The 22,331-nt window shown below is 43.6% G+C and overlaps 1 protein-coding gene across 13 annotated transcripts in view; it reads right to left on the bottom strand.

Annotated features, from left to right (window-relative positions):
- Nucleotides 1-22,331, bottom strand: part of MCTP1 (multiple C2 and transmembrane domain containing 1) — a 264,386-nt gene that overhangs the window by 213,751 nt on the left and 28,304 nt on the right. The window contains exon 1 of one of the 13 annotated variants that reach the window (XM_068122494.2): nt 16,015-16,074. The exons of 10 other annotated variants lie outside the window; for them this stretch is intronic. In XM_068122494.2, coding sequence (XP_067978595.2) covers nt 16,015-16,059 — 45 coding nt within the window. In that variant the 5' untranslated portion in view covers nt 16,060-16,074. Of the gene's footprint in view, nt 1-10,580; nt 10,878-16,014; nt 16,075-22,331 lie in introns of those variants that run through there. 2 more of the 13 variants (XM_078781837.1, XM_078781838.1) reach the window with 2 other exon arrangements.

Raw genomic sequence — 22,331 nt, 5'->3', positions numbered from 1 at the left:
GGCGTTCCCCAGGCAGATGAGCTTTTACAGAGGAGAGACGAAGAGGTCCATGACAAGAGCTGAGTTGGTCGTCAGGGGTGGTCAGTGGTGGCGTTGAGTTGTCGGTGGAGAAAGAGTGGGTGGACCAAGAAAGAGAGAGGAGAGAACCCGTCACGCCAGAACCCCCACCAGCGCGTTGGCTCCGACCGTGATCCGACCCGTGATCCCGCGCACACGACAGGATCGGTGGCATCAGCGGCCGTCGAGGTCCAGCCCGGCGTCCCGTGCGGGATCAAGCTCCAGCCAGCTCCGTGCCGTCCTCCCCCTCCAGCCACACACCTCCTTCCAGCCAATCCACTCTGCAATTCCCCATGTGAGTCGTCTTTGTTTGTTCTGTCCTGGGTAGGTAATTAAGCTTGTATAAGGAATTCACTGTGTCACCTGCGTCTCATGTCCCTGTACATAATCATGACTGCTCCTTTTTGCTTGTGTGTGTAAATAGTAATAAATCCCGTTACTCTTCTGTACGTCTTCTTCCTCTTTGCATTCGGTCGCTTTAGAGTTTTCCAGATTGAGTAGCTGTGGCGCGATACGGCCAACGTTCAGGGTGAATCGGGTTTTAGTCGGGGAATAACTGTTCGGCCGCGGTTACACCACCGCTCGGTAAAAATAACATCTAATCCGCGGACCGTAACAATATATATATATATATATATATATATATATATATATATATATATATATATATATATACAGTGGTACCTCGGCTTACGAGTGCCCCAACGTACGAGTTTTTCGGGATACGAGCCGTCGCTCGGGCGGTTTGTTGCTTTGGGATACGAGCCGAGATCCGATGTACGAGCTCAAAAAATTTATTTTTTTGAATTTTCCGGTTGTGGCTTCCGGTTCCGGTCACGTGGTTATCTTGCCGTGAAAGCATCTCTGCTTGGATATAAAACACGCAATCGTCGAAATACATGAGCGAGGAATCTCCTTGCTCCAGCCGGTGACGTCATCGGCGGGGATCCCCGCCTCCAGAGTGGCTGGTCACGTGACCGCCAAAGCGTGTCGCGCGTGCGGGTATAATGAGCTACACCTGTGGATCACGTGACCACGGAAGCACGCCTCGCTTGAGAGGCATGGCTTTCGGTTTGCGTTTTGCTTTATAAGGCGCGATAAATGGGCTTTTGAGTGTTAGCGGTTCATGGCGTTGACGGTTCATGACGGTTCATGACGGTTCATGACGGTTCATGACGGTTCATGACGGTTCATGACGGTTCATGACGGTTCATGGCGTTGACGGCGTTGACGGTCAAAAACCCATTACATCAATTTTACCAGGCACTGTACAGTAAGTACAGTGGACACCAAATGCACGGTGGAAGGCTAGAAGTAGAAGATCGTCCAAGACAAGTGAGAATAAGCCATACTTTGGAGATGACGTCATTCGCTGGTCCGATAACCAAAGATGTGGTATAAAAAACCAGGTGAGCTAACAATGCAGCAATGAAGGAATTCGGCCAAGGCACCGGCACACAACGACCTACCTTCATCGAAAGACTCAATGCCAATGGTGACAGAAGCCAAGACGGCCGGCTTAAACACCGCCGAAAGACCACGGTGTACCAACTTACGATGCAGAACATCTTGCACTTAATATGATGACAACAGGTGCCATCCTCTGACGTACCATTACAGGTACAGGTACAGTACACGTGAGCACAGAGCAAAAGTTCACTGAAACCGAGATTAAGAAAAAAGAAAAAACACCTCGTGGTCCGTGCTCGATATCCGAGTTTCAATCTTTTCAAACACATGATGCTCTCGGTCACGGTATCTCCTGCGAGCTGCTTCTCCTTCAACCACACAAACAACAACTTCTCCATATCTTCATGGATAGAGGTCCGGAGCTTTGAAATAATCGTAACGCCCTTGGCTGGCGTTATAGCCTTTATGGACTCCTTCTGCTTCAAAATCGTACATATCGTAGAAGGAGTACGATCGTACTGCCTCGCCAAGTCGACAACACGCACACCTCACCTGGCATGCTCTTCTCCTCTGCTTAATAAAACCAGTTTATTTCTTTACATTCTCTTGTATTATGTACAGTATATACGAGGTCGTGCTTGTTTATACATTATTTGTTATTTATAAAGTACATTTTTGTTATTTAAAAGCACCTAACAAAAAAAATTGGTGTTTTTTTTTTGAGGCTGGAACGGATTAATAGCATTTCAATGCATTTGAATGGGAAAATTTGCTTTGACTTACGAGCGATTTGGCTTACGAGCTCCGTCACGGAACGGATTAAACTCGTAAGCCGAGGTACCACTGTATATATATATATATATATATATATATATATATATATATATATATATATATATATATATATATATATATATATATATATATATATATATACATACATACATACATACATATATATATATATATATATATATATATATATATATATATATATATATATACATACATATATATACATATATATATATATATATATATATATATATATATTATTGCGGTTTTGAGAACCCCTCACTTGTAAATAATTCTCTTCATTTAATAAGGTCGCACCCCTAGTTAGTCCACAAGCAACACGTAGGACACCATAGGACTTTAGTTATTTCCTTAATATGTGTTTCAGATAAGGCTGTGTTCCCAATAGTTGAATCTGCGTTGTATTAATTAAATAAGATAGGTCCTTTTCAATTCCATTCATTTTGCGGCTTGACTCTCTCCAAATTCTATTACGCGCCTTTTGTTAGCAGCGTTCGCTGCCTCGCTGAGCTTCCGCCCCAAGCGCCGCCATTACGCACGCGGTCAAGCTTGGAGAAGAAGGGGCGGAGCGCCCAAACGAGGCGTGGCCCGGTTAGGGGCGGAGCCGGTGAGCCCTCGCTAACCAACCAGGGCTGAGGTGAGCTCACCGGTGGGTGGAGTGCGAGAGTACACGGCTTGATTTCAAAGCGCACTATATAAGCGCAAGTGTGGCGCCTTTACACAGAGAAGTGCTGAGAGGAGGAGGTGCTAAGAGAGAGAAGAGAAAGACGTGGGGGTGCTCGCATTGCTGCAATAGGCTGACGGCCACTAGACCCCTATTGTTGCTGGTTGTTGAGCTCGTTTGTACCAGATGCGCGAGGAATCATTAAGCGGCGCTGAACACCTGAGAAGCTGAGTAAGGAGGTCACGAGCGGAGAACTGCGCATACGGACTTGCGAAGGACTACCTCCCCCCCCCACCCCCCCCCCCGGCCATATGTAAGGTCCGATCGCGCGCCAACGACACGCGAAGCTGCCGGCCGTTCTTCGCCGCGGACCCGGAGCCGGACTCGAGTGGACCGGAGCCGGATCCCATCGCCTGGACCATATGCATGGACCTTCTCCTCCTACCACTACCATCCCGTGTAAATCTGTCTGTTGTCCTGGGGTTAAGTAAGACTGTATAGATAAGCTTGCTCTGTGTCCTGCTTCTTCTTCTTCTTGTACATTCTTCCCTTTCATTTCCTCTTCTTTGGTTGTTGTAATAAATCCTTTGTTCTTCCTTACCTTTTGGTTTCCTCTCCATTCGATCGTCTTCGTCCTTTCTCTCCATTGAGTACCTGTGGCACGATTTGGGTAACCGCTCAGGATCGGGTTTAGTTTTATTGTTAATGGCTCGGGCTTCGGATTGCTAAACCGCTCTGCAATTTCCATCTTGTCCACGGTCTGAGCGGGAGTTATCTCCCTGCTTTGCGGTCGGATTGGCACTCAGGTATTTGGGACTCCATTGACCAATCACCCTGGCTAATCTCGACCGGAAAGGAGCGTTATAATTTCAAGGATTGGGGGACGGCCAGCTTAAAAGACAAGGGGATTAACCCCCCCTTGATAAGGGGAGCGCCGACCCCCGAATCCGCAACAATATATATATATATTTTTATATATATATATATATATATATGGGGTAAGCAGTGCCAGGCAGCTTTGGTTAACAGGGTTTTAAGTTGTATTCATCAGGGGATAAATTACAAATCAAAGTTGGTAATGTTAATGTGGACAATGCACAGTTTTGGTCACCACATCTAAGGAAGGCCATAGCTGTCAGAGAGAGGGTGCACTGAACAGCAACTAGATTGATTCCAGGCCTAGCTAGACCAAGCTATGAGATGAAAAAGACAGGATGTTATACATTAGAAAGGAGGTATCTGACAGATGTATTTAATGTAATGAAGGGTACAGAAGCAATATGTGCAAAGTGTGTTTCTGCAGAATAGACAGTGATAGAAACAGATGCCACCGCTTGAGGGTTAAGATTGATTTGAATTGATGTATCACATTCTTTACAGAATGTTTGTGCTGCCAAAGCAGCTTCTTGGCGAGGGTTTTACCAGGTGGTTTGCCATTGCCTTTCTGACAGTGTTTGTCCATACTAGGTATCCTTTTAAATGCAGAGCATCAAGCAAGGAATCAACACGTACATTTAAAGTCTTTGGTATGACTTTCCCCAGGTTTGAACCACTGACTCACACTATTTGAATTTGAAATACAAGTTTGAAACGACCACTCAACTCAGAGCGGACGTTCTAACCATTACAACAGGGTAACGTCTAACCATCTGGTTTTTGAGGGTAACGAAGGGAAGAGTTAAGACAAATTGAGCCAAGAGTGTTTTACTCTAAGAGTGGTTAATGAATTGGATGGTCTCCTTGGAAATATGGTGACAGCAGAGACAATAGATGGATTTAAACTGGAGCTGGATTGGTATCTAGAAGCAATGGTGATAGGGGGTATATGAGTGTTGGCAGGATTGCACAGGCTTTTCAGGCCTAATGGCCTCCCCATAAAAATTTCGTGAAATACACTCCATTTCCTGGAATGTTCTACTCTTTCCTATAACCACCACCACCCTGCCACCTTCAAACTTGAGGCCTTATAATATATGGCCTTACATGCCATTGATACTTCATGTCAAAACGCTGAATCTCAGAGTTTGCTTCTTGCTCATTATAGGCAGATTGGTGGCCTAGCAGTATTTTACTGGCTCTATTCTGGTCTTGCACCTCCTGTGCTGCCATGTCAACACCCAGCCCTTTCTCCTCCATGTTGCACACATGCTGCCAGAGATCATTTGCTTGTTAGCATCTCCAAGACAAAACTGATCACCTCAATTCTTTCATAACACTTTTTTCGCCCTTGTAACTGTCTTCCGGAGCCTTTTGCCTCGAGCTCTTCCCGAAAGGATTTCAAATTTGCTGTACATCACTAGCTCGTCATTTATCCCAGTTCCTCCACTGATGCTTACGACAACCACTGAGACACTGCTCCCATCATTCCACCATTTTCTCCCCGTGAGCCATGGTATATCCATTTAGTGTTGTCCAACTGTTTCCCTGTTCAGCCCCATTTTGTCTGTTGATCTATTCTGCTATTACGTGAATCTGTAACAAAATAAATTTGTTTCTTACTTGGAGCAGTCCTTAAAGTTCATGTGCCCCATCAATTCTGCATCAATTAATGATGAGGTTTTCTTCTCAGGAAACCATATCCATGGATGTGATTATTTCGCAAAGTGCAAGAGCAAAAGCTTTCCACCAGAAAGTGGAAACGCTTCATCTCCTTCAAAATAACAAAAATGTGAGCATTTCATATTTTCCATAGATCATTCTCATAGCATAATGTTACAAAAATATGTGAGCCGAGCTTACAGTTTTTGGCAAACAGCCTTTCCCATTTTTCCAATCATGGCACATTATTCATTCCTGACAATGGCCCAAGGATTCTGGCTGGTAATTATCCATCTATTCAAACTTTTAATCATGGGAAGAAGCAAATCTAATGCTACACTTTCATTTCCCTCAAGACAACCCAGCAAAACAATGATTGAGGTTGCTCGTTGGAGCCTAGAAGATTCAAGCGTTCAAGGATATTGTAATGAAGGAAGGTTTGCTTTAAATGTGTCCAAAGTCAATACATCTTTGTAATTCTCTTTGTAGTCACTGAATTTCCTTTGTGAAGAACATTATAGCTGACAGTCAATTAATGAGAATTACAAAAAACACACACAGGTCCTGGAAGCGTGCATGAAGTTTGAAATTGACAAAAAAAGAAAGGTGTTTTGAGGCGTCGGATGTATAATGGTCTTCATTAGTAACTATGCAAATCATGTGTGACATTTGAACCCTTAAAGGACAGAATTATAGATATACGCTGTTATCGAATTGTAAATACTAGCAACGGTACCCGCCCTCAAAGGGCGGGGCTTCAATTGGGAGGCCCAAATGAAAAGGCAAAATATCAGAAATTGAAGGCTTTTTTTTATTTTAAACGATTTATACAAACATCCGTTAAATCATATCACATGAAAATCATCAAAATCTAAACAGTATTTGTAAAATTTCAATAAAAGCCACATCACTGTTCATATCAGTAAATATTTTTCCATCGTGTTTGGAAAAACTGGAAAATTGGAAAAATTGGAAAATTGGGAAAACTTGGAAAAACAATATAGCCTATTTTACTCCAGGGTGTCCCAGGATTACGCACCCAAAATTTCGTTGCGATCGGTTCAGCCGTTTTTGCGGTACCTTCGAACGGACGGACGGACAGACAGACATTTGGTGAATTATAGTAAGATGATCACATACTCATTGTTACTCATGTATATTGTAATCATTGCATGTGCCCTGAGAGGGGTCACAAATCAACTGGCTGTGGTTTGTAGATGAAAAATGTATGGGCCTGTCTACATGTTACATTTGAATTAAAGGTCATGTGAGAGAGAGAGTGAGACAGAGAGAGAGAGAGAGAGAGAGAAAGAGAAAGAGAAAGAGAAAGAGAAAGAGAAAGAGAAAGAGAAAGAGAAAGAGAAAAAATAAGTAGAGAGAGAAAACATCATATTCTTCTGACTCGAGTTGTGGTCTGCAAAACAATTTAAAAGTGTGCATGACTATTGACCTTTGACGTGTCAAAGTCAAAATTGCACAATTTCATCTTTGTATCACAGTCCATACTTGTGCCAAGTTTGGTTGAAATCCATTTAATGGTTCACAAGTTATCATGGTAAAAAATGATTTTCAATTAAAGGGCACATGACATTCAACCTTTGACCTTTTGAACCCAATATATAATCAGTTCATCGTTGTATTGCATTCCATACGTGTGCCAAGTATAGCTGAAGTCCCTATGGTGGTTCACAAGTTATCATGGTAACCAAAAAACCGATAATGGACAACCAGACAACCCAAAAACATAATGCTTTCGGCCTTTGGCTGCAGAGGCATAAAAAATGGTATGAGTTTTAATCTGCAACTTCCATTTCCTCTTCGATCCCCCACACATGCCCCTCTCTTTCCATTACTTTCCAAACTCCCAGCCTACAGCATCCTCTCCTGGCTTACTGACTTCATCTACTCTCCCAGTCAGCACATAACTCTCATTGGGATTCTCTCATCTTCTCTCTCTGTCGAAGATAAAGTGCCACAAGGCATTCTTTTGGGCCCAGCTCTGCTACTCATCTTCATGAATGACCTTTCTGATTCTCTAGAAAAGACTCCTTGTCTTTTCGTTGATTATTCCACGCTCTCTAGAATCCCACATCCTTCAGATAGGTAGGCAGCTGGTGTTGAAACAGCTCCTGATTACCTCCACCAACGCAAATGGATGGAGGTTAAGTTTTCACCCATGTCTGTCTGTCTGTCAGATGATCCTTTCAACCACTGGTTATGTTTTCACCCCTGTCTGTCTGTCTGTCAGATTATCCTTTCAACCAGAGGTTGTGTTTTCACCCCTGTCTGTCTGTCTGTCTGTCAGATGATCCTTTCAACCACTGGTTATGTTTTTCACCCCTGTGTGTCTGTCTATCTGTCTGTCAGATTATCCTTTCAACCAGAGGTTGTGTTTTCACCCCTGTCTGTCTGTCTGTCAGATTATCCTTTCAACCAGGGGTTGTGTTTTCACCCCTGTCTGTCTGTCTGTCTGTCAGATGATCCTTTCAACCAGAGGTTATGTTTTCACCCCTGTCTGTCTGTCTGTCTGTCAGATGATCCTTTCAACCAGAGGTTGTGTTTTCACCCCTGTCTGTCTGTCTGCCTGTCAGATGATCCTTTCAATCAGAGGTTGTGTTTTCACCCCTGTCTGTCTGTCTGTCAGATGATCCTTTCAACCAGAGGTTATGTTTTCACCCCTGTCTGTCTGTCTGTCTGTCAGATGATCCTTTCAATCAGAGGTTGTGTTTTCACCCCTGTCTGTCTGTCTGTCTGTCAGATGATCCTTTCAATCAGAGGTTATCTTTTCAGCCCTGTCTGTATGTTGGTTTGTTTGCTTGTTTATGAACAAGATATCTCCACAAGTTGTAGACGGATTTCGACGAAATTTGGTGCAGAGGTTGGAAATGTGAGGACGAAACGACTAGATTTTTGTGAAGATCCGGATCCGGATCTAGATTCGAGAATTTTTAAATGATTCTTCACCATTGAGAGATAGAGCCATTAACGATATATACAGTAGCACAATATCTCAAAAAGTTGTGCACAGATTTGAACATAGTTTGTGAATATGTTGGTTGTGCGACAAGGAAGAATTGATTCAATTTTGGTGAAGATTCAAATACTCATCTAGATCTGAGAAATTTTTTAAGTGATTCTTCATTAAATGATAGGGCTAAAACGACATATTGCATGATGTTTCAAAAATTTGTGGATGACTTGCAACAAAAGTATGCGGATGGGTTGGTTAGGCGACAAGAACAAGCCGATTAGATTTTGGTTCAGGTTCCGAATCCAGATCCAGCCTATCAGAGGGATACAAAATGAAAACTGTTCAACCTGCCAGAGGTATGCTCACCGAGCGCCATCCTAGTTCTTGATATAATCAGGAGCTGGTACAACACTTGGAATATCTCTTTCTAACCTGGGAAATGTAACTAAAATTCTTGCTCTGTCTTTTCAAAAGGACCATTTGGGAAACTCCCGCATTTACTTTCTGGACAAACTGGCTGAACAATTTCAGCTTATTTCTTCAACTTATGGGCATCAGCATGAGCCACAAAGTTTTTTTGGCCAAACTATACATGAGAGTTAGCTTCCTAAGCCAGGTGCCCACTGGGTATCTTCAATCATGTCAAGTTATTCGTTGGCAAATCCAAACTTTTAATAACCTGCAAGGCCTTCATCCGCAGCATTATTAATTCCCTGCCTCACACACTTTGGGCTGGCAACCAAGTCTCATTTTTTTCTCATCTCGACGTCATGGACACCAAGGCCAACAAAATTATTGGAATCTCCCACGATGAAGTCAAATGTCTTGGTCTGTTATTCCTTCTTCACAGACAAGGTGGCGGTCTCGCTGTCTTTGTCACCTCCATTCTGGTCCTGCGCTCTCTGCGGTCCACCTCTCCCCCTTTTCCCTACAGGCTAGAGCATTCAACCCACTTCTGGTGAACCTCCCAAAATCTAGGCTCACTGCACAACTCCATTCATTTGCTCCTCATTTTTTCACCCGTCAAACCAACTACCTCAGTCTTATGAATGTCATTCTTCCTCCAGCGCTTCCAAGTCCACCTCCTCAGGTGATCCCCCATCCATATTCATGATCCTTTCAACCATGGGCATAGTTTGACTTCTATATTTAAGGGGGCAGGGGGCGTAATATTAATATTTATAGCTGGATCAGACTTCCAAATTTACCGCTTCTTCGTGTTGGAGTTAGTGTACATTGTTATGTGCATTATTTAAACACACTTTTTGTTGTTTTTGCCTGATTATTTGACAGCAGGAATATCTCCACCTTTGGTGGTAGCCAGGATTACAAATCATCTCCATTATCATGTACTAGCTGAATGCACCCGGCGTTGCCGGGTTCTTTTTTGAATGAATTTAATCTTCTGTACATAGGTCTGACGCGAGCCCAGTATCAGTTAGTGCTCAACGATTCCTTGTTCTTTCTTCTGTCGGGCCCCGCGAGAGAGAATTTTGAAAGCATGTGTTGCAATCAGTCAGATATTCTAATTAAGTGCATACGTTGTACTTCAAGATAATTTTGAAAGAAGAAGAAGATTTATTGCGAAATGGGCCCAGCCCGGCCGAAGCGGCCTCGACCGGCCTCGCCAACTAGCCTATAACCTTCCCGGGGCCCCTTCCCGACCTTTTTTGTTTTAGAGGTTTCCTCCTGTCTTTCACTGTTCAGGAGATTAGCGCGTGCACTCCGTTCAGACAAACAAACAAACACTTTCTTATATATATATATATATAGAAGAAGAAGATAGAGATATAGATAGATAGAAGATAATAGAAATCTATATAGAAGAAGAAGATAGAAGATAGTTAGAAGAAGAAGAAGAAGATAGAAGATAGAAGAAGACTATGGAGTAAGATATGTTGCAATCAATAAAATGTATTTGCATTTGCAAGACCGTGCAGTAGCACATTTCCCATATAAGGTGGGCCGAGAAGGCTACTCCCACAGTGGGAGTGCCCGCTAGTAAACAAAATCGAGCAATTTATTCATTATATATCCCAGGTGTTACACATATATAAACTAAATGTAAATACTGTTCTTCCTTCAATGGGGCTGGCAGGATTACCGAAAGGTAGGCACACTCACCTCTAAGCTTGCTAGCCTGGCTTTGAATCGTGGCCCAGCTCCGTATAATGTTCGTACAAACTGTCCTGACCGCAACACATCACAATATTGGGCAACTATCGGCACATTTTGCAATCCATTTCTCCCCAAAGCTTTCTTTTTGGCAGTACAAATGCCTTCCGCATTTTTGGAAGACGAGCAGTTGACAAAGCACAGAAACATTTCTCTGATCTTGAGGGTTTTTGTGCATCGGATACAAACTGAAAGCTTCTCTCTGTTAAGCAATCTGGCCTCATCTACCATTGTAGTAACAAAAAACGTGGTCTTATTCATTGCCTGTACAATTTCTTTGCAAGCCAAATCTGTCGCACTTGGTTTTGAAATTAATGGTTAGAATTAGGGTTACTCTGCATTTTTTCTGAAAGTTTTGTCATACTTTGAAAATAAGTCACAAAATTCAAGGAAATTCCCTTTCAATTTGTCTTCCTTTCGCTCATCGCACCCACAAAACAGTAAGCTAAGCTTCGAAAGTAACTTGACAATGTAATAAACCTTTAAAACATAATCACTGTTTCGCTCAGCCGAGCTTTTATGACTTTCCGAAAGCTTCACTGCTACTGATCCCATTTCTTCGTTATGTTTGATGCATTGTTACTTTTCCATACATTCTGAATGAACCTGGGAAACGGCTTGAAAAAAATGTTTGAAATACCCGCCGAACAAAAAACGACTCCTGCGAACAATTGACGACGCTTCCGAAAAATGCGCATGTTTGCAAAAAAAAATGCAAAATGCGCAAAAACCCCAGCGCATGTTTGGCGAACTTTTGGAGCTTAAAATACGAATGTTGTACTTTGCCATTTTTTCGACATTCGCATCCTTCGCTAACCGTTCGCGTGTCCCGTGAAAACCCACCTTAAGGCTTTCATCCGCAGCTTGATGGAGTACTGCTCTTTCTGGGATGGCTCCCTCTGCCTCGCATCTTATTCAGCTTGACGTCATGGAAACCAAGGTGAGTCAACAGTTGCTTTAACAAAAAAACTTACGAAAGTCCATTTTAACTTTTCTTTAGATAGATACACCAGTCCTCTTCACTCTCATGGCGTGTGCTGTAGCTAAGGTCAACTGAAGGTCAAACCTCTAAAATCATAAATTTTCATCTGAACAATCGTCATTTTTCATCCGACTGACTTGGTAATTTAACAGCAATTGCATAGTGCCTCAATTAATTGGTAAATTGGGAAGTTATGGCACAGACACAGAAACAGATACAATTGCAAACCCCCATATCCTGCTGTGCGGGCAGACTGGCTAACTCCAGAATGAAAAGGAATTCTGTTTGGGAAGAGTGGGGAAGTGTATTGCCCCCAATGCTCACCCACCTAAACTGCCTGTGCTTTCAACTCTCATCAACCCTCACCAATCCCAACCATTTCTTTACATGTTACTGTCCCCCCCCCCCCCCCCCCCATGTCCCTCATCCTCTTTTTGTTTTGTTTTTGTTCCATTTATATTTTTTCATCCCTGGTTTTCCCCTTTGTTACGTACTCCTCCCCAAACCCCGGTCACGGTGTACCTCCGAGCCCCAAGAGGAGTCACAGCAGAAAGATGTGTTATTCTGTATGTCAAAGATCAATGGTGAAACCACACCAATTGTTACCAAAAAACAAGTATTGTATTAAGGTCACAGAAGAATAACAGTACAATAACAATATTAATCAATTGTACAACCAATATATCATTCCTATGATGGTACCATCAGTTTCGTACAATATAACTCACTGTTCTCCAAGTGAGAGAAAATAACATTCCCAATGTCTCTGTCCCAGCTTCAAACCAAAGTCGATCCACGCTCCAGTGATCGTCAGAACGATGTTGTATCGAAACCAGAATCCCGATCTGTTGACAGTCACACTGCCAAAGATAGGCAAAAGTGTCCTCAAGAGGCGGCTGGGAAATCACACCTTCGGGTATGGAGGTTCAACGGCTCCCAATCGGCGAGCCGCAAATTCACACTCAAAATCCACGTTACACACACACACACACACACGGTTAACGTCTGGATGCGGTGGAATGGTTGAAGCGAGGTGAAAAACCTGGAGCGATGCGAAAATCCAGCGCAGGGCAAAATGGCCAACGGTCCGTTCTCGGGACGTAATGGCACTCCAATGATTCTCTTCGGAATCAGCCGCAAAACCTGTCATGCAGGTTTAACTGTCACAGCGATAACAACTCTGTCACAGGAATCCCTTTCCCAGGAAACCCCAAAGTTTGCTAGTGACCCCCGTTCGCCAGCGTTTGCTCAAAACCTCAACGCAGCTCGGCTCCTTCTCCAACCTCACTCGCTCCGCCTCCTTTTCCTCCTCTTCTTCTTTCTTCTTCCTCTCCTTCTTCATCCGGTTCCCGATCCGGTTTCCGGTTTCTTTTTAAAACACTAACTTTTTTTTACCTTTTGAAAACAGTTATCTCCAATTCACTTAAACGATAACAATAATAGTACATGCAACCAAAAATGTTTACAGTGGATGAGAACCACAACAACAGAAGTGATGAATCCGTAACACTTCCCCCCCCCACCCCCCTCAAGAAAGAAAGTTGGAACATAGTGAAAACTTTATTTGCATGCAAAAACTCTATAAACAAACAAAAGTAAAACTCACCCCCAAATGATCAATTCACGTGAGCAACAATAATAATTAATATTCCCCCAAATAAAGCAACAAAACTTCCAAACAACCTACAGGAATATCCAAAGTTAGTTCACTCTGGATAAAGCATCCGCAACGACATTGTCCCTGCCCTTTACATGCTCAATTTCCAAGTTGAACTCCTGCAAAGCCAAACTCCATCTCATCAACCTCTGATTTTTATTTTTCATTTTTTGAATGAAGGTTAAGGGGTTGTGATCAGTGAAGACTTTTATAGGAAAGGTAGTAGTTCCTAGATACACCTCATAATGCTGAAGCGCTAGCAGGAGAGCAAGGGTGTCTTTTTCCACGGTGGCATAATTTGTCTGGTGTTTGTTAAACTTTTTGGAATAGTAGCACACCGGGTGATCCACTCCATCCTCATCTTCCTGTAATAGAACTGCGCTAGCCCCCACATCACTTGCATCAATGGCCAACTTGAATGGTTCTTGAAAATCTGGGGCTACTAGGACAGGAGAGCTCATTAATATCACTTTGACGGGGGCAAAGGCAGCCTGACATTTTTCATCCCAAACAAACCTGGTCTCTTTCCTCAGCAAATTCGTTAAAGGGGCTACCACATCAGAAAAATTCCTGCAGAACCGCCGGTACCAACGAGCCATACCCAAGAATCTCATAAGCTCCTTCTTCCCTTTTGGAACTTGGAAGCGATCAATGCCTTCTATCTTGGCTGTCACCGGTTGCACCTGACCCTGACCTACTACATGGCCTAGGAACACCACCTGTGCTTTTACAAACTCACTCTTAGATAAGTTGATGGTCAACCCTGCCTCAGTCAGTTTTTTGAAAATGCATGAATTTGTTTAATATGATCTTCCATGGTCATGGTGTGGATGATGACATCATCCAGATAAGCCTCCACCCCCTCAAGGTCTGCAATAAGCTTATTAATCACCCATTGAAATGTAGCAGGCCCGTTTTTCAATCCAAAGGGAAGAACCTTGTACTGATACAACCCATTTGGTGTGACTAAAGCCGACATTTCCTTGGCTCTATCAGTAAGAGGAATCTGCCAATACCCTTTCAGCAAGTCAAATTTAGTTACAAATTTAGCTGGGCCTATTCTATCAATACAGTCATCAATCCTCGGAATGGGATATGAGTCGGTCTTGGTCACTGCATTAACCCGTTTTAAATCCGTACAACAGCGAAAACTGCCATCGGGTTTTGGAACCAACACACATGGTGAGCTCCATTCACTGCTGCTTGATTCGATGATGTCATTCTCCACCATATACTGAACCTCCTTGCAAAGATACTCCATCTTCACAGGGTTCATCCGATAGGGGTGTTGCTTCACAGGAGTGGCTTCCCCCACCTCAATATCATGATATACCAAGTCAGTACGCCCAGGTACATCTGTGAACAAATGTGCAAACTCAAAAATTAGGCTGGACAGTTGTCCTTGTCGTTCCCTCGTCAACTGACCTAATTTCTCATCTAAATGACTCAACACTTCCGTGTTCGTCAATCTGGGACAAGCCTGGTCATCCAAGTTATCAAACTTCACACCGGCCGCAACCTCAGGATTCTCTTGCACCCCGACGACAGGTGCGACAGGAACCATTTTTCCCACAGGCTTCCTCTCATAATATTTCTTCAGTCAGTTGATATGAAACAGCTGCCGCTTTTTCCGTCGGTCGGGAGTTGTCACCACGTAATCTGTTTCATTAACCCTCCTTTCGATTGCATAGGGCCCAAAATACCTAGCCTGTAGTGGCTGACCTGGAACAGGAAGCAACACTAACACTCGGTCCTCAGGACTGAAATTTCTTATCTGAGATTTCTTGTCATGTCTCACTTTCATTTTATCCTGTGTCACTTTCAAGTTTCCTCTCGCAACTTCACAAGCCTTTGCCAATCTGTGCCTAACCGTTGACACATACTCTACCACTGTTGACTGCGACTCCTCCTGTAGCCACTGTTCTTTCACCAATTTCAACGGACCTCGCACTGCGTGTCCAAACACAAGTTCAAAAGGACTGAATCCCAATGACTCCTGAACAGATTCCCTCGTAGCAAACAACAATAAGGGTATTCCTTCATCCCAATCCTTGTCACATTCAAAACAATACGTTCTGATCATATTCTTTAATGTCTGGTGAAAGCTTTCCAAGGCCCCTTGGCTCTCGGGATGGTAAGTACTTGATCTTTGATCTTACTTGCTCCACTCCCAACAGGTGTACCACTTGTTGAAAAAGTGTTGACATGAAATTGGAACCCTGATCAGACTGGATGATCTTAGGTAGGCCAACCAAAGTGAAAAATTTAATCAAGGCCTTCGCAATAACTGCCGACAACAACTACAACAACGGAAGTGACGAATCCGTAACACCTTCTACTTATTGCTATGTTTGAGCTTGTGTTTAGCTTGCTCACCCCTTGTGTCCTCCTCCCCTTCCACTTCATTTCATTTTCCTCATGCTCACTCTTACCCCAAGGGTCCCTGTTATGTCCCTCCTCTACCCTTCTGGTGGTGTGTGTTTCCCCCTTTTCCACAATTTTCTCCTTGTTTTGTTCTTTTCTGGTCCATTCTGGGTTTCCAGCCTTCCACAGGCCATGCTATCATACACCTGTACAAGCATAGTGGAAGGAGTGGTGTCACGTCAAACATAAACAGGATGAATATCTTTGTAACTTTGATACTGGGATATCAGCAGACACAAATTCCATTGAGAAAAATGAAAAGAATGTCAGAATGCCAAGAAATGGTTGGTGCAAATGGCAGCTCATCCTGTGTAACTCACGGAACTCCCTTGGCAAAAAATGCAAGTGTTCAAACAAGGCCCCATGTCAATTGAAACAGGATGGGTGTTTTTTCCCTTTTCTGTCACACAAACGTTGGGCCTTTACAATTGTATTCTTAACCATGTTTCTAAACAATTTGGTGGTTTCACAATATGCATACGAAAATTTGGTCCGTTTTGGGACTTAACCGTTTGTGTGCGTCAGCTCATGATGGTGGCCTCACTGGAACGTGCTGTTTGCCATGATTGTGGCCCATTATCATTGTTCAATAATCTGTAATTGCTTGTTCCTATTCAACGGCATGTGGGTATGTTCAGCATGGCCTTCAATGATTGATTTACAATGTATTATGTTCTAGCTTGTTTGAAAGGTCAATGTTTATTGCCCAAAATGAATTCTCATGTGTGGAGTGTGGTTTCATTAACATATGTTTTTCATGGCAACATGAAGAGAGGGCACGAGTGATTATGAAAACAGCGACAATTTAGAGTTTTCAAAATGCATTTTCTCCAGTGATACTTCAGATGATTTTGACGGCTTAGCTCAGTGTTTGGATCCAGGTGCTGGATTGCGAAGAGGACAACTGTCCATCACATTTTGATGTTACTGCACAACCGACCATTTGAAGCCCGAGAAACTCCAAAACTGAAAGGGAAGGGAATGTGTTGGCTGCACTGACAGGGATGATGCATTATTCATTGGACAGTATTGGAAAGATTACCACACACATGTTGTATGTAAAAGATGTTGAATGTGACTGACTCCCAAACATTGGTAGTTTTGTTTTGTATATTGCATTATAGGACTATGTTTTAGTCATAATATAACTAAAACATAACATGACCTGTTTTTACCAACTGAGTGGAGTAATGTTGATTTTGTGTAAGAAAAATTATAGTTTAGTAGCTGAAAGCACCCGGCGTTGCCCGGGTTCTTTTTGAATGAATTTAATACTCTAATTCAACTTTTACTCGCGGCCGTAGAAGATTGACTACTATAATTCAGCTCAGCTTTTAATTGTGAAATTGGCCCAGCCCAGCCGAGGCGGCCTCGACACCTAGCCTATAACCTTCCCGGGGCCTGTCCCAACATTTTCAGTTCTTTTTGAATGAATTTACTACTATAATTCAGCTTTTACTCGTGGCCGTAGAAGATTGACGACTATAATTCAGCTCAGCTTTTAATTGTGAAATGGGTCCAGCCCGGCCGAGGTGGGCCTCGACCGGCCTCGCCACCCAGCCTATAACCTTCCCAGGGCCCGTCCCGACATTTTTAGTTCTTTTTGAATTAATTTACTACTATAATTCAGCTTTTACTCGTGGCCGTAGAAGATTGACTACTATAATTCAGCTCAGCTTTTAATTGCGAAATGGGCCCAACCCGGCCGAGGTGGGCCTCGACCGGCCTCACCACCTAGCCTGTAAACTTCCCGGGGCCCGTCCCGACATTTTTTGTTTGAGGTTTCCTCCTATCTTTCACCGTTCAGGAGATTAGCGTGTGCAGACAAACAAACAAACAAACAAAAACTTTATTTTATATATATAGATGATCGAAGCTTTTACCCAATATACAGTAGTTTGTGGTATAAAGGGTGCAGAACTCCTTCACAATACACAACTCGGTAGAGTGCATATCAGTCTATCAGTCTATCAGTCACAGTGAAGTCTATCAGCATATCAGCATACCAGTCTGAACAGTTTCCGTTTTGTATCCCATTCATTCATTCATTCATCAATGGGATACAAATAATGTAATGATAATACTAATAATAATAGATAATAATGGTAGGAAAAAAAATGTTAAAAATAATGAAAGTAATAATAATAATAGATCTGGATCCGGACGTAAACTAAAATCTAATCGGCTTGTTATTGACGCCTAACTAACTCATTCACCAAGTTTTGTCACAACTTGTCCACAACTTTTCAAAGAATCACTCTATATATCGTTTTTGGCCCCATCTCTCAATGATGAAGGGTCACTTAAAGATTTTAATAATTATCGTATCTGCATCCTGATTCGGATCTTCACCAAAATCGAATCAATTCATCCTTGTCAAACAGTAAAATTTGTCGAGCAAGTTTCGTCCGAATCTGTCCACAACTTTTTGAGATATCCTGCTATATATATCGATTTTGGCCCTACCTCCGAATGGTGAAGAATCACTTAAAAAAGCGATACTAGCCGGATCCGGTTCTTCACTGAAATCTAATCAATTTGTTGATGTCACACAACCAACCTCTCCACCAAATTTCTTTCGAATCTGTCTACAACTTTTAAAGATACCCTGCTCACACAGAAACAAACATACAGGTACAGGGTTGAAAACCTAACCGCCGATCACCTTCAGTAGTGGAGGTAATAACAAACATCTAAGGTTTTAGTCCCGAAAAAAAATACCATGTACTGTATTCATATTGCATACTGGAAATATTCAGCACTCAAACAGTTAAGAACTGATAAAACCCATTAGAGTTGTGAACCCAATGCTGAAGGGGAAGAATGTCATAATATGAGGATCATGAAAAGTAAACAGGCATAATTTCCTGTCTTTATAGCTTTCAAAAAAGAAAATTATAGGCCACTGTTACGGATTCGGCCCTAATGATTGTTGTTATGATTATTGTTGTTGGTTCTAAGTATTCTGCTGATTGTGGTTGAAGGGAAAGGGTTATTATAGTTAAAAGATTTTAAAGCGCTCCTGGTAAAATGTGGCCGGAAATCCGGATCGTGACCGGAAGAGGTGGAGCGAGGAAGAAGAGGCGGTAGGAGATCGTGAAGAGACGTTTTTGTTGAAGCTCTGGACCGAGGGGTCGACGTACAGTGCGAGTGAACTTTGCGTCCTTGAAGGGAAGTTCGGGGGATAAGAGATATCGCCGGAGTGCGGTGAAGCCTGTGTCGTCGGGTTTCCTCATTGAGGTTCCGGAGGATCCTTGCCTCAAAGCCCGGGTTCGAGTGAAAACCAGCCGCCATCTTCGCCACGCGAGCAAACTGCAGGGAACCGGTTTTTGTCGTGGCGGCTGGGCATTATTCCCGGTGGTTTGCCAGGGACGGCTGTGCAAGAAAGGGCGCTTGAGAATTATACGGAGGCTCGCGGATTGAACCGCAAACACGTACGTCGGAGCGCGTCTTTGTGAGGTTCCTTTCCACCGCTGTATTGCTGGGTGCTGAACAACGTGACCTCGGGGTTGCCTCGATCTCCTACGCCTCAATTGACTTTGATCGGGCCTTGACTCCCCGATCGCGGGAGTGCACAGAGACATTGGGACTTCGCCTTGGAGGGGTGCAGAGACTTTGGGGATGTGCCGTGAGTTTGGGGTTAAGGGGCTTTATAAGGTTACCATCGTAAGATTTGATAGTAGGGGTGATTGCCCCATTGTTGTATGGCTCTTTTTGTGTGATTTATAATATATTATTGTTTGTTCATAACCTGGTGTGGTTGCATTATTGATTTGACTGTATCATTTGCTGGTTCCATTGAGGGTTTCATTATTTGCTTGATTTCAACCAAGGATAACATATCTTTCTGCCGGGGACCCTCTCGGGGTTCGGAGGTCTACCGAGACCAGAGGTAAGGGGAGGACCCCGTAACAGAAATTGGGGGCTCGTTTGGCATATTAAAAATCCTAAATTTAGTCCAGGAAAGACTTCCCTAACATTCCCAGAATTCCCAAATTTGGAACTTTTTCCAACATTCCCAATTTTTTCCCAAAAACAAACAACAACAAAAATATAGATATATTTTTTTGTTTTGTTTGTTAAAAATTTATTGTGTGAAGGTTAATAGGTGTTACCAGTAGTCACTATGGAGTTTGACGCAGAGAAGTTTACAGTGACCCCTAGTGAAGCACAGTTCAGAGCGTTAGTAAAATCGGACCTCTTGAAATTGGCCAAACATTTTAGCTTGGAGGTCCGAACTAATATGAAGAAGGCAGAGTTGCAGACAGTGGTGATACAATCTATGGTGCGATTAGAAGCATGGGAAGAGGTAGCCTGGGATTGGTTACCAGAAGAGCAAGAAAATGTGGAGCTCTGGGAACTGGAGATGCAATTACAGAGCCAGGAAATGGAAAAAGCACAGGAACGAGAACTCCAGGAAAGGTTAAAAGCAGAGGAAAGGAAAGCGGAAAAGGAAAGAGCAGCAATGGAACGAGAACTCCAGGAAAGGTTAGAAGAGAAAAAAGCACAAGAAAGAACCGAGGAAAGGAGAGTGGAAAGAGAACTCCAGGAAAGAAGAGACAAGGAACAAGCAGAGGAAAGGAGAGCTGCAAGGGAACTCGAAGCAGAGGAGAGAAAAGCCGACAGGGAGTTAAAGGACCGTGAATTGGTGCGTCAGCAGGAAATTAAAGTCAAGGAGCTGGAGTTAATGAGAGAATGGGGAGAGGTACCATCCCTGCTGACTGGTTTGACACCTAGTCAGAACACCTGGGATGTTGGCAGACATGTGAGGCTGGTTCCACCCTTCAATGAAAAGGAGGTAGCCAAGTTTTTTTCCACACTTTGAGAAAGTGGCTCGACAGTTAAACTGGCCTGAGGAGTACTGGTCCATACTAGTGCAAAGTGTTCTGGTGGGTAAAGCTCAAGAGATTTAGTCGGCTTTACCGATTGACCAATGTGCAGATTACGAGGTATTGAAGAAACACATTCTCAAAGCCTATGAATTGGTCCCGGAAGCTTACCGGCAAAAATTCCGGAATGCCAGGAGGAGGGAGAGTGAGACCCATGTAGAATTTGCCAGAGTGAAGGAAACCATGTTTGATCGGTGGTGTGATTCAAAAGGAGTTGGGAAAGACTTCGAACTATTGCGACAATTGATCCTGGTGGAGGAATTCCAACAGTGTGTCCACGAGGACATTAAAGTTCATCTGGAGGAAAGGAAAGTACCAAAGCTGTATGAGGCAGCCACCATGGCAGATGACTATGCCTTAACACACAGGATGGGGTTCCACAAACCGGACTTCTCGCCCAGACCTAGCCAGGGGAGCTATGGTACATCAGGGGTGGAGAATGAAAATCCATGGGGGCGGCCTCGGGATGAAAATGAGGTCCACTTTGACACCACGACTTCTAGAAATCAGAAGACTGCGGTTCTAAGACAGACCTATCGTCTGGGGGGTCGAGGCAGACCGCCGCCCCCATGCCTTGGCAGACCACGAGGTTCTCCTCCGGGCCTACTTGCACTTTTTGCCATAAACCTGGACACTGGATGTCCAACTGTTATGCTCTGGGAAAGGAAAATCAGGAGCGGAGTTCGACTAGTACGACTCCAAATGTGATGGCCATTGTGAGAAATCGCCCTCAAAAGGGTTACCAAGCATTTATTTCCGAGGGGTTTGTGTCACTGGATGGAGCCTCGACTAACCGGAGACCGGTTAGGATATTGAGGGACACAGGAGCACATCAATCTTTAATGCTTGAAGGTATCTTGCCATGGTCCGAGGAGACGGCAACTGGGGATAGTGTTCGATTACAGGGGATTGGTGGCTGTGTTAGTGCTCCACTTCATGTCATCCATTTGGAGTCCGATTTGGTGTCAGGACCGGTCACCATCGGTTTACCAGCCACGCTTCCTGTAGAGGGAGTATCGGTTGTTATCGGGAATGATTTGGCCGGTGGTCAAGTTTATGGTAACCCGATGGTTGTTAAAAAGCCTAGTAGGGAAAATAACACCACACCAGTTAGGGATGGCGACAAGTTGAGCAAGTTATTTGTAGGTGGACTGAACTTCAAAACAAAGGAAGATGTTTTGGATTCTGCCTTCAGCAAACATGGACCGCTTTTGGAAGTGCTGCTGATAAAAGACAGGGAGACACGAAAGTCAAGATGGTTTGGCTTTGTCACGTTTGAAAACTCAAAGGACGCCAGAGAGGCAGAAAAGGATCTGAATAGCAAGGAGTTGGAGGGTCGGACCATCACAGTAGGGAAGGCATTTCCTCGGGGTAGAGGGGGCTACAGAGGAGGACCACGGAGTAGTAGTGGTGGTGGCCGCAAGCGATATTATTATGGAGGCTTCCAGAGTTATGACAGCTCCCGAAGGAAGGATTTATCAGAGCAGTGGCCGAGAAGGAGACCGCCAGTCATGTGTCTACTGTGACAAGTGGTCCCACCATAATTATTAGGAGTCCGGAAAAGTTGAAGCACTGAATGCTGCGGAGCCGCCGAGCCAAGATTCCTACACAGACTAACCGTGAACGCCACGTTCCTAAAGGTGTCCAGGTAGTGAACTTTCCTGCACGGACTAACCATGAACTCCACGTACCTAAAGGCGTCCATGTAGTGAACTTTCCTCCCCAGACTAACCGTGAACTCCACGTTC

Source organism: Myxine glutinosa, chromosome 7 (assembly GCF_964187855.1).
Source record: "Myxine glutinosa chromosome 7, kmMyxGlut1.1, whole genome shotgun sequence".
NCBI classification, from domain to species: domain Eukaryota; kingdom Metazoa; phylum Chordata; class Myxini; order Myxiniformes; family Myxinidae; genus Myxine; species Myxine glutinosa.
Note: the sequence above shows the minus strand (reverse complement) of the source record. Positions and strands in the feature narration are given on the sequence as shown.